Genomic DNA, 13,817 nt, shown 5'->3' on the forward strand with positions numbered 1-13,817 from the left:
CAGCGCCTTCAGCTATGTCTGCAATTTCCTCTCCCCCCTTCCTTCCCTCCTCCTCCCTAAGGCTCCCGCCAAGAAGGCCTCCCCCTCACCCCAGCCCCAGCACAGGAAGGGGGGCCCACAGGGGAAGGGGGCTGGGAGTCTGTGCAGGAAGAAGACCCAGACCCACACACTGATCACACTACACATTGCATGCACAAGCCCTGAGCCCATGTGTAAAAGCATGTGCACAGGCAAGTTTAGGCAGGAGGGAAAGGCATCTCTGCCACACACTCTGGTGCAGAACACAGAGGCCAGCAGGCTGGGTTCTGACTGGCCTGGGCCTGGCTGGAAGCCCGAGTCCAGCATTCATTAACCCTGCTGACCAGAGCTGCGCCAGCTGGACACACTCACTGCCTGGGCCCTGGGAGGAGGGGATGAGAGTCCTCTCCCTGGATTGTGGGTTGAGCGTCTGGGAGAGGGCTGACATCTGGGCTGGGGGAGAGGGGCAGTCTTTCCTGGGTGAGGGGGCTTCCTGGGAGGAAGAGCAAGGCATAGGGTTAAGAGCCCAGCCAAGTTCTTCGGTCAGAGCGCAGTGGGTTCAAGTGGTGGCCATTTGGTAAAGTTTTTCAATCTCTCTATAACTCAGTTAGTGTACTTAACCGCCAAGTGGGGATAATGGCACTGCATTATAGGATTATTAGAAGGATTAAATGGAAGAATATTATAAAGAGTTTAGCCCATTGCCTGGCACCTAGGCAGAACTCCATCCTCATCATTATCATTATTGTTATTAGCAACCTGGGGGCGGGTCCCTGGAACCGGCCTCCCCAGTCGTTTCCTGCGGGGGACGCGGGGGACGCCCGCAGGCCTCTCTACCCCTCCTCTCCCCTTCCTCTGCCGGCCCTTTTCCTCCCCGCCTCCCCCGCCCCGCCCCGCCCCGTCCCTCCTCTTTCCTCGGAGGAAACTTTCCACCGGCTGGTCCATCTGCCGTGTCCGGTCCGTGCTGCCGCGGCCTGGGAGCCGAGCGGAGCGGGCGGAGCAGCCAGGACCTGACGGGAGGGAGCGGGTGGGCTCTGGGTGTGTGCCGCCGCCAGAGGCGCGGGGGCCGGGCCGCTGCGAAGCGGGGCGCTGACGGTGAGTGAGCCCCGGCCTGCAGGTCGGTGGGTCCCCAGGGGCGGGAGGGATGGGAGAGGGAGGCGGCCTCCCCTTCCTGGAGCTCTCCCACGGAAGGCGGAAGGCACCCGCGTCTCTCCAACATCCCGCTTTCCTGACGGCGAACCGGACCTCTTTGGGGGACCTAACGAGGAGGCTGAGCCTCCTGCGGCCCGCTCCCTGACCCCCATGTTGGAGGGCTGTCTGCGCGCCAGGAAGGGATCCCCAGACAGGGCCCACGTCTGCAACGAAGTCCGGGCGCAGCTCTTTCCAGGGTGGACCTGGGGCTGCTCTTCCAAGGAGAGGAACTGCTCCGAGGAAAAAGCGGGGTCAGGGTCAGCTTAAGGTTACGGATTAGGATCTGACCTTGTTAACCTCACAGGCTAACAGGGGTGCTGTCCCCACCACCCAGAGCAGCATGGATGCCCCCCGAAGGGACATGGAGCTGCTCAGCAACAGCCTGGCGGCCTACGCACACATCCGCGGTGAGGGCGGCGAGGGCGGCTCGGGGCATGCACCCTTCCCTTCCCCTCTGAGGCCCCATTCCGCTCCTTCCCTCGCCGCCCCTACCATTACCCGCCCCCCACCCGCCAGTCACCTACTCCCACTTCTCCCCATCCTTCATTACCCTGCATTGCCGATTAGCGGCTACTTAATGTCCTTCAAATAGGGAGGGGGGGTGGGTACTGTCCTTGCCTCCCAGACTTAGAACCTGGAGTCTTTTGGGGACTTCCATCCGCCAGGGCCTCTCCGTGATTTCTGCCCTCTGACCTCCAGCTAACCCTGAGAGCTTTGGCCTCTACTTCGTGCTGGGCGTCTGTTTTGGCCTGCTGCTAACCCTGTGCCTGCTAGTCATCAGCATCTCCTGTGCGCCTCGCCCGCGGCCACGGGGCCCTGTGCCGCGCCGGGAGCCCCGCAGCAGCACCCTGGAGGCTGAGGACGACGACGATGAGGATGAGGCGGACACAGTGACGCGGCTGGGCCCCGATGACACACTGCCTGGTCCGGAGCTGTCTGCTGAGCCCGACGGGCCCCTGGGCGTCAACGTCTTCACGTCAGCAGAGGAGCTAGAGCGGGCGCAGCGCCTAGAGGAGCGGGAACGGATCCTGCGGGAGATCTGGCGCACCGGGCAGCCGGATCTGTTGGGCACTGGCACGCTGGGGCCCAGCCCCACAGCCACAGGCACCCTGGGTCGCATGCACTATTACTGACCCAGCGGCTCCAGCTGCAAGGCTCTCTGGTACTGGACATGCACAAGAGCTCACAGCTGCCCCAGGACTTTCGGACTGCCCCCGCCTGCAGTGGTATGGCGGCCCCGCCCCCACGGTGCTATTGGGCGTGGATCCCCACCCTCTGGGAGGTACCCTTCTCCAGTCCCACCAGAAAACCTTGGGGGGCCAGAAAACCATGGGGGGACAGCAGGACGCAGGGACCCCACCCCCACTCCAGGGGATGGTTAAAAGGTGACGTGACCAATGAAAGCTACATTGTCAGTGACTTAGTGTCCCTCTGTTAACCGTGCCCCCAATGTCCCCCAGGCTCCTGCCATGCAGGGAACCCCAGGGCTGAGACATTTGACTCTTTCACCAGGTTGACCACCTCCATCATTCCGTCCTCGGTACACATGCTTGCGTTCACTTCACAGATGGCAAAAACACACTCTACCACCTTACCAGTCTCATACAGAAGTATCACTCGCATTCCTTACCCACAAATGCATTCCTTATTGGCAAACACCTGGGCACATGTCACCCTGTCCCTACCAATGCCCTGGGTTCACGCATCACTGCATTCTCACACACACCCGTCCTCAGAACCCTGACCTTGTCGCTAAGGCGCTATTAGCCCCAGGGCAACCATGTGTGCCTGAGCTGGGCTGTGGAATTGGTGTCTGGTCCGAGGTGCGTTCCTGTGAGTCTTACCGAGAGGACAGTGTGGCCACCTGGGAGGGGTCTGGGCTCGGACGCTAAAGTGGGGCCCCCTGGCCCCTCTGGCGCACAGCTGGATTCCGGAATCCAGGCGGAAGGCAGAGCCCGGTCCGCCTGGGCCCCTCCTGCAGTCTGGCGTCGGAAGGAGACGCCCCCACCCCCACCCCCGCCATCCGGTGGGTAAAAATAGCCGCGCGCGCAAGCCTTGGGAACTGTAATGGGAGCCACATGTTGGCCAGATGTGCCGGGAGAGACCGCCAGGAATGCGGAGCGCCGGGGGCGCCAGCCCCGCCCCGCCCCTGCTGCACAGGCCCCGCCCCCGCACGGACCAGGCAGGCGCTGCGTGCTTACACCGCAGTTTACTTTCTTGGGTTTCTGAAAGTCCCCTGCGCAAGGACAAGGGTGGCCAGAGCCAGCCTCCCCTCCAGGCCCCGCCATAGTCCCTCCCGGGCCCTCCCTCACTGCGTCTGCGTCTGCGTCTGCGTCTGCGCGTGGCTGGAGTCCCGACTCCAGGACTCCAGGGTCCTCCGCTTCATTTGAACCTAGTTGGAAGAGCGCGTCAGGGGCGGGCCAGCCACCGCCCCCTCCCTATCGGGGAGCCGCACCCCACCCACCTCCAGCAACAGGCGCTTCTCCCTCTCGCTCTTCAGCTCCTCCCAGATGTCGGTCAACTTCCTTCTGTGGATGGGAGAGCAAGGGCAAGGGGTGGGCCGGGCTGGCTTAGAGCCCCCGCCCTTCTCCCTCACCCCTACCCCCTCCCACTTACTCCAGCTGCGCTCCCATCAGTTCCAGCGCCCTCCTTAAAGACTCCACCTGGTCCTGCAGCCTCATTATGTCATCTCGGTCACTTCTGCTGTCCGTAGGACTTTGCGGGACCAGTGAATGGAGGGTGGGAGTTTCTTGAGGGTCTGGAGTCGGCGTGGTAAGATGTAGATTCTTTTCAGCGGGGGCTACTTCTTTGAGGGGTACCTCCTCTTTAGGGGTACTCTCATCCTTTGCAGGTGCCTCCTCCAGTAGGGTGGGGCCCTCATTTGGGGGATGCGCCCTCTCAAGGGCAGGCCTGAACCCTGGCTTAGCCTCAGACTGGAGTGCGGAGCTGTCCCTCTTATCCAGGGTGTGTCTCATCTTGCTGAGGTGGGGTTCCTCTGGTATGTGGACCTGCTTTCGGGACTGAGCCTTATTAACCAGAAGAGACTTGCCCTTGGGCAGGGCTGCCTCCAGAAAAAAAGGATGGAGCTGAGTGTCATCCCCAGTGGAGGCCTCTTCAGAGAGCATCTGCTTCTGGGTCAAGGCCTTTTGTGGGGTGGAGGCCTTGTCCCCAGAAGGGGCCACCTTTGGGCCAGGGACTTCATCTTCAGGTGGTTCACCTGGGGCAGGGACCTGATCCACTAAAACCACCCTGTCTGGGCTGCGGGCTTTGTCCTCCAAAGTTGGGGTCTCTTCTGGGGTGGGGGTCTTATCTGAAGTCAGGATTTCCTCTGGGCTGGGGGCCTTTTCCGGAGAAGAAATCTTCCGTGGGTTAGGGGTCTTGCCCAGAGTAGGGGTTTTATTCACAGAGGCTTTTGCTCGGCTGCTCCGCTCCTCCTATGGTGATGGGGTTGAGGTCTCAGCTGAGGGCTCCCCTTGGCCTGAGATCCTTCACCCTCACATACTACACCCCTGGAAAGAAGGCTCTGCCCAGTCTCCCCCTCCACCACATCACGGGCCTCTCACCTGACTGGTTGCAGAGCGTTGCCGGGAAGCCTGGGTTCTGGATCGCTTTCTGCCAGGGTGGCCTGGACCCCCGCTGAGGAGGCTGCCATTGGAGCCTATGAGAGCAGAACCTCAGGGACTCAGGCCTAGTCTGACCCCAGGTCTCTCCCCATCTCTGTCCCCCAGTCCTCACCCCACTGACAGAGGCAGTGAGTCTTACCAGGGTCTCGGGAAGGGCGCTTCTGACCGTCTCCACCAGGAGTCCGAGATGGCCTGCAACATATCCCCATGAGACCCCAGGGGGTGGGGGACAGAGAGCAGCATTTCCTTTGTACCCTCATCCTTCCCCCAATCCCACCCTGCTCCTTACTTGGCTTTGCTGTGCCCAGTAGGGGCTGTCGTCAGCTTCTTGACGGTAGGGAGGGCTGTTCTGGTCATCATCTTTTTTGGTTCCTTAATAGGAGCTGGGAGGGAAGAGGGGAGTGTGGCATTTGTTCACTCACTTGTCCATCCGAGAGTAGCTGGCCTTGTCCTGTGTTGTACACATGGGACTAGGGATAGGAGATCAATCGTATTTGACTTTGCCTCCTGGGAGCTCTGTGGAAGCTGACCACCCTCAGGCCACGGGGGCATAAGGAACTATGGAAGCACCTCGAAGAGTTGTCAGGAAAGGCTTTGTAGGGGAGATGGCTCTAAGTCCTGTCAGTTTTTTATCCAACTTTTTCTAAGACCTGCCCCTGTTTAGTGCCATGACTGCTTCCCTGGTTCAGACTTCGTCTTTGTCCTGGACCATGGCAACAACCTTCCAGTTCACCCTCCCTTAAACTTCTATCTCATTTACTCCTAAGAGATCTCACCCAGGCTTATGGGTTTAATTGTCACCATAAGCCAACAACTCTCAAATTTTCAACTCTAGCTCCTTCTTGTTCCCTGAACTACAGACTCATCTCTGACTGCCTTCTCATTATTTCCACTTGGACAGCTAACCAGCATCACACACTCAACAAACCCAAAACTAATCTCTTGCTTCCCAATCTCCTTGCCCCCTGAATCTTCCCCTTTCCCAGTGTTCCTCATCTCATCCATTCACCCACTTGCCCAGCAGACAAGATGAGGAGTCTTTTTTAACCCTTTTATACCCTTACACTGCACATTCAATCCATCAGTAAATCCTGTCCGCTCTACCTTTAAAACATGTCCTGAATCCAACCATGTGTCACCACCTCCACCACTAGGAACTCTAGATCAAGTTACCACTATCTTCACTGTACTATTGCAACAGCCTCCAACCCGGGCTTTGGCTGCACTCGCCCTGCCTATGGTGCGCTCTTACCCCAGCAGTCAGAGTGAGCTCATGTTCTATTGGAGAAGCAGACAGAAACAAAAGAAGTAAAACATGTAGTGTTACACAGTTATTAAGTGCTACTGAGAAAGAATAAGGGAATGTATAATTTTAAATGGGGTAGTCAAAGAAGGCCGCACTGAGAAGGTGACAGAAGAGTGAACACCTGAAGGAAGTCACACACAGTGACATTCATATCCATGGACATGCAAACAGCCAGCCACTCTGGCACATGCACACATGCTGGAATTTACTCACGCACGCATTATCATACAGATACATAAACAAATCCCCAGACACCGTGTCATAGTGAGCACAGATCCTACAACCAAGACACCAGGCTTTGAATTCCTGTTCCATGACTTGCCAGTTGTGTAAAAACTTGGGTAACTTAACTTCTCTGTGCGCCAATGTCCTCATCCACAAAACATGGATAACAATAGTACACATAGGGTTGTTGTGAAGTTTGAGGGACTTAATCCATATGAGAGACTTAGAAAAGTGTCTGGCATATAGTCAAAGCTCAGTAAATGTTAACTTTGACTTCTGCTTCTTGTATTATGGCTGATTGGGTGCTCTGTGGGGCCCTCCCACTAGAAAGCAATAATATCCCACTTGGGATACAATTTGGGGGCACCATTAGATTTATAAGGGGTAGGGGAGGGTCACAGAACAAGGAGAAACCGGGGCCAGAATGGTGGTAAGAGAGCAGCAATACTCATGAAGAGCAGGTGTCCCGGGTTCTGCTCCCCTGGTTCACCACGGGCCCAAAACTTAGTAGCCACACAGCAGTGAGACCTGTGCACCACTTTCTTCTGGAGAGCTGAAGTGGTCTCTGGTGGTTGGTGCCCTCTGGCTACTGGCAGAAGTATAATTAAGTCCTCCCTGGAAGAAGTTTTCCCCTGCTTAGGTGTACAAGACTCCCACAGATTGAGATCAAGTCATGAGCTCACACACAAAGATCATAAAACACATGAGAAAGCAGGCCACCGAGAGTGCGAGTGAGCAGATATAACGCAGAGCAGATACTGGAATTGTCACGTAGAGAACACGGCACTGCTCTGTAATCACTGAAGAAATAAAGAATGAGCCTGCAACAAAGGGACCATCAGGAATAAACAGACATATTTGGGGGAAAAAAAAAAAGGAAGCTAAACTACTAAAGATGAAAATCAGCACTCTTGAAAGAAAGTGCAATGTATAGGTTAAAGAGAGTAAACATTGGCAAAGAGCTATAGAGAGAATTAATAAACTAGAAGTATAGTGAGAAAGGAGTGAAAAATTTGAAAATCTTCAAAGGAATGGATAATAGAAGCAGGGCTTGGATTAAGGCTGAGTAAGGTGATGGATAAATCGGTACCCCGCAGGGCAACTTATAAAGCTGGATGAAAAATGACAAAGCTACTATTTCAGTACTCTGGAAATTGATAATCTGAGAAGCGTTTATGCTTAGTGGTGTTCTTGCCTATCCCTCCCCACCATCTTCCTCCCCCAGCTTGGTACATGTAGACTTCTGGCAGAGTGGGGCAGGTTGCGGATCGGCAGCTTCACTGCCATGGTTGAAGGGAACTCAGTTAATCTGAGGAGTAACCTTGGATTTGACATTGGGTTCAAAGACAGAACACCAAAAGCCAAGCAACCAAAGAAAAAATAGATAAATGAGATTTCATCAAAATTTAAAATTTTTGTGCATCAAAGGACACCAGAATAAGAAAAAAAGAACCACTTTAAAATATTGTAAAATAATTATGATTAACATAGTCTAAACTCACCAATTTATCACTAAAGACAAAGACTGACAGACTACAGTGAAAAAACAAAGGTACTTTCTAGATATCTGTTGTACAACAATGTACATAATTAACGCTAAAAAAATGAGTTAAGATGGCCAATTTTATTTGTTTTTTTACCATAATTTTTTAAAAAAAGATATAAATGATTTTTTAAATTACTTGAATATATTAACAACTCTGGTGAGATTGAACAAGGAAAAAAGAGGAAAAAATCTTAGAAATAAAGAGACTAACTACAGAGACAGATGAGATACAAAAGATTATAAGAGAATATTATGAACAACTTTACACAAATAATTAGAAAGCATCAATCGAATGGGTAATTAAAAATCTGTAACTCACAAAACTGATTCAAAAATTCTAGCCAGATTTTTGGCCAGCCATTGTTATCCAGGGACCAGGAGACCAAATGCTGTCTGTCTGAGTCTCCTAAGGCGCAAGATTTCTTCCCCTCTGAGTTTAAGGTGAAGCCATTTGAAGAGGAGTTGTAAAGGGGTCTTTGCAGATGTAATCAAGTTAAAATGAGCTCATACTGGATGAGGCTGGACCCTAAACCAATGACTGGTGTCCTTATTAGAAGAAAGAAATTTGGACACAGTCACACAGGCCAGAAGACCACATAAAGACAGAAGCAGAGAATGGAGTGATGCATCTACAAGCCAAGGACTGCGAGCAACTACCAAAAGCTAAGAGGAGGCAAGGAAATATTCTTCCCCAGAACCTTCACAGAGAACGTGGCCATGCCATCTTGATTTCAAATTTCTAGCCTCTAAAAATGTGATAACGTTTCTGTTATTTTAAGGCACAAAGAAAGAAAGAAAAGGACAGAATTTTAGCCAGACTTACTTATCTTATAACTATCAAAGAAATTTAAGTATGTTTTTTTCCTATAATGGAAAAAAACAGGGCCAGATGAATTTACTGGCAAGTTTTACCAGCTTCCTTGGAAAGATGATTCCCATCTTATATAACATCTACCAGATAATTAAAAAACAAAATGGATACTCCTTAACTCATTTATGGAGCAGTATAACATTGATAATCAGATGAAGACAGTAAAAATACATGTAAAAATCTTAATAAAAACTGGGAAAGTATTCTAATAGTATATGAAAAGGTAATAAACCATGATCAATATGAATTTATCCCAGGAATGCAAGGGTGGCTTAATATTAGAAAATTCTACAAATGTCATTCATCACATTGACAAATTAAAGGAGAAAAGCCATATAATCATTTTAAAAGATTCATATAATCAACTTAAGAAAATCTGACATGGGTCTTGATAAAAATTCTAAGTAAACTAGAAAGAGAAAGGACCTTCCTTAGCCTGACAAAAAGATATGTACAAAAGATCTAAGCAAACATCACTGTTAAAGAGGAAGTTAGAAGCATTCCATTTAAAATCAAGAACACGGTAATGATATTCAGCTTCACTACTTCTATTCCATATTGTATTGAGATCCTAGCCACTACCGTGAAAAAAGAAAAAAAAAAGGCATAGGGGACCAAATTTGTCATTATTCACAGATGACATGACTATCTTCATAGAATATTTATTAAGAATCTATAGGTCTATGGCCATGCCACCCTGAACGTGCCCGATCTTGTCTGATCTCAGAAGCTAAACAGGGTCAGGCCTAGTTAGTACTTGGATGGGAGACCACCTAGGAATACCAGGTGCTGTAAGCATTTAAAAAAAAAAAAGAATCTATAGATAAATTACTTGGAAAAAATCAGTTCACCATGGCTGGCTATAAAATCAGTATACATAAATCAATGCATTTCTATATTCCCATAATAAACAGAAGGATATCTAATTTTTTAATGATACAATAAAAACTCTAAGGTATCAAGGAATCAACACTATAAAAATTGTGTAAAACTCACATGCAGAAAATAATAAAAGATGCTGGAACAACAGACTGTCCATATGGAAAAGGTTTAATTGGATTGCCCATTAAAATCAATGCTACAGAGATAAAAGCACATAAAAATGAAAAGCAACACTTTAAAAGTCTTAAAGAAAATATCAATAACTCTCTTTCTGAACTTGGGGCAGGAAGGATTTCTTAAGAAAAAACATGCTAACCATTAAAGATAAGATTGATATGTTTGCATTAAAAGTAAGAACTCTTGTTCATCAATAAAAATCATTAAAAAAAGAGAAGACAAGACACGAACTAAGAGCAAATATTTGTAACATGTATAACCTACACAGGATTGGTATTCAGAATATAAAAAGAACTCCAACATATTATTACTAACTAGGGAAATGCAAATTAAGTCCACAATGAGATGCTATTTTGTACCTATTAGTTTCATAAAAATGAAATCTGGTTAATACCAAGTGTTGAAGAGGATTTGAATCAATAGGATCTCTTACACGAATGGTGGAGTGTTGAAGTGTAAAATCACTTTGGAAACCAAATTGACTTTACCTCATAAAAGTTGAACATTTACATACCCTATAATCTAGCAGTGCCACTCCTAGAATTATATCCTAAAGAAGCAATTATAACTACATACCATAAGCTCCTAAGGGGTTGTACTGGACCACTGAGGAGCTGTGGGTATTTATGGACAACTGCACCAATGGATCTCCCAGTCCCCCTAATCCCAGGCTTCCCGGGCACCCACCTGATTCTTGGGATACTACTTTTCGTGGGGCCAGCTTCTTGATCTGCGCAGAAAAGAAGTATCAGAATCCGAAGAGAAACCGCCGCATTTCTAGTATCAGAATCTGAAGAAAAGCCCCTGCATTTCTAGATCTACTCTCATTTAGGGGTGACCCTCCAGCTGTGCCCATGAGCACCAAGACCCACAACTTTGTCTGGAGTAGCCTGTCCCCACCGCCCACTACCACACACACACTTGAGTGTCTGGCTCTGTACTCACTGGGGGTGGTGGGAGCACAAAGTTGTCTGGGAAAACTCCTCTTCTGCCTTGAGACTCTCCTTCCCACCAGCCCATATCCTCTGTGGTCTGGGAGAGAAAGATACTGTGGGGAAAGTGATCCAGGTCCCCAAGCTCCTTCCTCCCCAGGTCCCACCCCTTCTCAACTTGCCCTTCCCTGTGCCCTCCCCTGCCCTGTGCCTTTCATACCTTCCTCAGTACTTTCACCACGTCCCCCCTTCGCAGTGCCAACTCATCTGGGGCCTCAGGGTGGTAGTCAAACAGGACCCTATAGGTCTCGGGGCAGGAAACTAAGGGGAGGTCAGTCCTCTGAAGTCAATTCCCCTCGCCAAATCTGTTAGCAGCTCCCTCCTCCCTCAGCCTAGCTGGGTCCCCACCCCCCAAGGTCAGAACAGCTTGCGTTCCAAAGAAGGTTCCAAAGGACACTTTGTCTGGTGCTCACCTGTCCGCAGGTAGTCTGGAGGGCTGTCATAAGTCAGGCTGCTCAGCTAGTGAGGGCGGGGTAAGGGAGGAACAAAAGCTGAGCCTCCAACTCCCCTATGAGGGACACACCACCTCTGTGCCACTCTACCCAATTTACCTTGGGAGGCCGCTGGGGCTCAGGGCTGACTGATGGCATGTCTGAGTTACCAAGGCCTAGTGGGGGATAGGGAGGTTAGAGGGATGTAATTCACAGGTTACATCATGGGAGAGGTCAAAGGGGTCACAGGGTCAGGATGTGTGGATCACAGGTTCAGGCCACTGAGAGGGTCATTGGAGACTGCAGAGTCTGGTCACAGGGTCTCACGGGGTCACAGGGTCCAGGTCTCACTTGGGGGCCCACTGTCCAGCAACTCCACAAAGTTGGACGGGAAGGCTCCCAGCTGCCCGTTCTTCTTCCCCAGCCACCAGCCGTCCTCAATCTGGGGAAGGGGGAGGTCGCAGGGGCATCTGGTTCTGACTCAAGGACCTCTCTATTAATCGTACACACTTGATTCTGCCCCAATTCTACCGGATGACCCCTCCTCCCTTGCTCTCTCTTTCCCATCTTTACGCCCTTCACCATTCCCATCGCCCACACCCTCACTTCATCCATTGCCCTTCACCCGGGACGAGCTCCATATCTCCCCTAAACCTTCTCATTACTTCACTCCCTCACCTCCTTTATCACTTCCACAATATCCCCAGCTTGTAACTTCAGCTCGTCCACCTGCTCTGGGTTATAGTTGAAGTTCACTTTGCACCATCTTTGGGGACCCCGAGATTTGGCGAGGCGACCTGGGTGGGGGAAAGTGAGCGAGGCCGCTTGAGCTCGATGCCCCTGTCCGCTGAGCTGGAGGAAAGGCGGGGGCTGCCAGGGCCCGTCTAAGTACCCTAGGCCCCGCCCTAGGGCGGAGCATTGTGCTCAAAAGCCAATCACAGGCAGCAAAGCTGCTGAGGGGCCCCGCCCAGAGCCGCGCCCGTCGTGGGGAGCAAGGGGGTCAGGGTCTACCGGACGGCGCCTGGTCTGCGTGCCCGCCCACCCGCCCAAGCGCTCACCTCGGCGGCGCGCACAGCGTGGTTCCGGGGCCTCCCCCGCGCCACGCAGTGTCTCCGGGATCTCCTGGAAATGAGAGCACAATGGAGGGGCCTCTCAGTTCCCCGGGGTGCGCGCTGAGACACCCCCGTCTCCAGCCTGCTCTCCGGCCCAGCCTCACCTGCACCAGGCGCTCGGGAAAGAGTCCACAATGGCCCCCTAGCTCTCCACGCAACCAGCCCCGTGTGGGTCCTTTGCACACCTGCTGGACCACGTCCCCGGGCGCCAAACTCAGCTCGCCCTCCTTCTGCGCGCGGTATCCGGCCAGGACCAGCACCTCTGCGGGCGGAAACGCGGCTCAGAAGGGCCCAGTCGGGGCCGCCTGTGCATGACGCGAGTCCTGCTCGGACAGCGGAAGAGCAGGGTGGTGGTGTACAGGTTTTTGCTACCATTTCCACACGTTCGCGTAGAGGAGCCACCCCAAACCCTCTGAACATACCCATGGCTTGCGGGCCGCCCTCCAGAGCCGGGCAGGGAAGGTAGTGCGATCCAACCGGCAGCCGAGTACTGGGCCGGTGCAGGCTGGGACGAGCTGCGAGTGTAGCAAAGGAGGCGGAGACAAGAGCGGATAGGTCGGGCTCCCGGTGCTGGAAGTGGGTGTAGGAGAGGGGGTGGCCCGGCTCAGCAGGTTCAGCCCCCAACCCAGAGGCGAGGACTCCAGAACCTCCGGCCAGTGCTGGGGTTACAGTTACCCCACCTGCTCTTGTCTGCCTAGTCACTTAAATTCTAGTCTAGCCATCTTCTCGCCTTCCAACCTTGGACCGGAGGCTCCCACCCACCTTTTGCAGCCTTCCCCGCCTATCCTAGCTGGCGAGGTTTTAGCTGCAAGGGAAGAAGGGAGAGGCACATACCAGGATGCCTCCCCTCACTCCCGGCAGGCGACAACCGCTCCAAGGCGGGCCCTGGGTGGAAGGGCGTGGTTGCCCTTCTGCGCACAAAGCTGCTCATGGTATACTCTGCTTTTCCCTGGGAGGTGTATTCCTCCTTGACCCCTGCCAGGGGAAGAGGAAATTTGCAAAGATGCCTCGTTTGGTTTCAGAAAACACTATCGGATTCTCCTGGGGTGGGGTGAGTGGCAGGGGAAGAAAGAGACTTTAGGTCTCAATGCTTTTGCTGGCTACAGCCAAGCCCAGAGCTGGTGAGTAGTTTAGGGCCCACCTAGTGCCCATGCCATGTGGGCTAGGCTCTTTAATATTCCAGTTCAGTGAAAAACATAGAAGGCTGAGGCTGTTATTCACACTCCATGGTCCCTGCCCTACCACCATGGAAGACAAAGTCCTTGTTCATGACACCACTGTGAAAAAATCTGGTTCTCCTGAGCGTCCAAGGTACAAGATGAAGCAGAACCTTCATGGGCATGAGTTTACTAGCCAGCAAAGGGCTGGCTGAGGCTCCTCCCAGAACAAGTGAGTGTGGTGGCTGAGAAACCGTCTGGGCCCAGCCGCAATAGACATTTTGTC

At 52.2% G+C, this 13,817-nt stretch overlaps 2 protein-coding genes and 1 pseudogene across 3 annotated transcripts; 2 read left to right on the forward strand and 1 right to left on the reverse strand.

Moving 5' to 3' along the window:
- Window positions 1-925: 925 nt before the first annotated feature.
- EVA1B (eva-1 homolog B) lies at window positions 926-2,628 on the forward strand. Its single transcript, XM_039850971.1, has 3 exons — window positions 926-1,113; window positions 1,514-1,616; window positions 1,909-2,628. Exons 2-3 carry the CDS (start codon window positions 1,550-1,552, stop codon window positions 2,340-2,342), a joined length of 501 nt encoding a protein of 166 aa, XP_039706905.1. The 5' UTR covers window positions 926-1,113; window positions 1,514-1,549; the 3' UTR covers window positions 2,343-2,628.
- A 771-nt stretch (window positions 2,629-3,399) lies between these two features.
- SH3D21 (SH3 domain containing 21) lies at window positions 3,400-13,774 on the reverse strand. Of its 2 annotated transcripts, none has more exons than XM_039850967.1 (16): window positions 12,797-13,774; window positions 12,479-12,636; window positions 12,321-12,384; window positions 11,941-12,059; window positions 11,614-11,704; window positions 11,383-11,438; window positions 11,245-11,290; window positions 10,992-11,092; window positions 10,785-10,871; window positions 10,527-10,569; window positions 5,122-5,215; window positions 4,972-5,024; window positions 4,773-4,867; window positions 3,826-4,643; window positions 3,674-3,737; window positions 3,400-3,589 (listed from the first exon to the last, which is right to left on the reverse strand). In XM_039850967.1, the coding sequence occupies exons 1-16, from the start codon at window positions 12,798-12,800 to the stop codon at window positions 3,518-3,520; spliced, it is 1,965 nt and encodes a 654-aa protein (XP_039706901.1). In that variant the 5' UTR covers window positions 12,801-13,774; the 3' UTR covers window positions 3,400-3,517. The 2 variants fall into 2 exon arrangements, with proteins under 2 accessions (XP_039706901.1, XP_039706900.1); XM_039850966.1 differs by having other exon boundaries at window positions 3,400-3,601.
- LOC120593324 (uncharacterized) lies at window positions 9,460-9,578 on the forward strand (annotated as a pseudogene).
- Window positions 13,775-13,817: the final 43 nt, after the last annotated feature.

Source organism: Pteropus medius, unplaced genomic scaffold (genome assembly GCF_902729225.1).
Source record: "Pteropus medius unplaced genomic scaffold, Ma_sr-lr_union100, whole genome shotgun sequence".
Lineage (NCBI taxonomy): Eukaryota > Metazoa > Chordata > Mammalia > Chiroptera > Pteropodidae > Pteropus > Pteropus medius.

What these genes read in the sequence shown, in the direction of transcription:
- EVA1B (XM_039850971.1), top strand. Translation starts at nt 1,550, where the DNA reads ATGGATGCCCCCCGAAGGGACATGGAGCTGCTCAGCAACAGCCTGGCG. An exon ending in GGCCTACGCACACATCCGCG is followed by an intron (nt 1,617 to 1,908) that starts GTGAGGGCGGCG and finishes TCTGACCTCCAG; the next exon opens with CTAACCCTGAGAGCTTTGGC.
- SH3D21 (XM_039850966.1), bottom strand. An exon ending in TTGTGGAAGTGATAAAGGAG is followed by an intron (nt 11,705 to 11,940) that starts GTGAGGGAGTGA and finishes CCCCTTCCCCAG; the next exon opens with ATTGAGGACGGCTGGTGGCT. An exon ending in AGAAGCGCCTGTTGCTGGAG is followed by an intron (nt 3,602 to 3,673) that starts GTGGGTGGGGTG and finishes TCTTCCAACTAG; the next exon opens with GTTCAAATGAAGCGGAGGAC.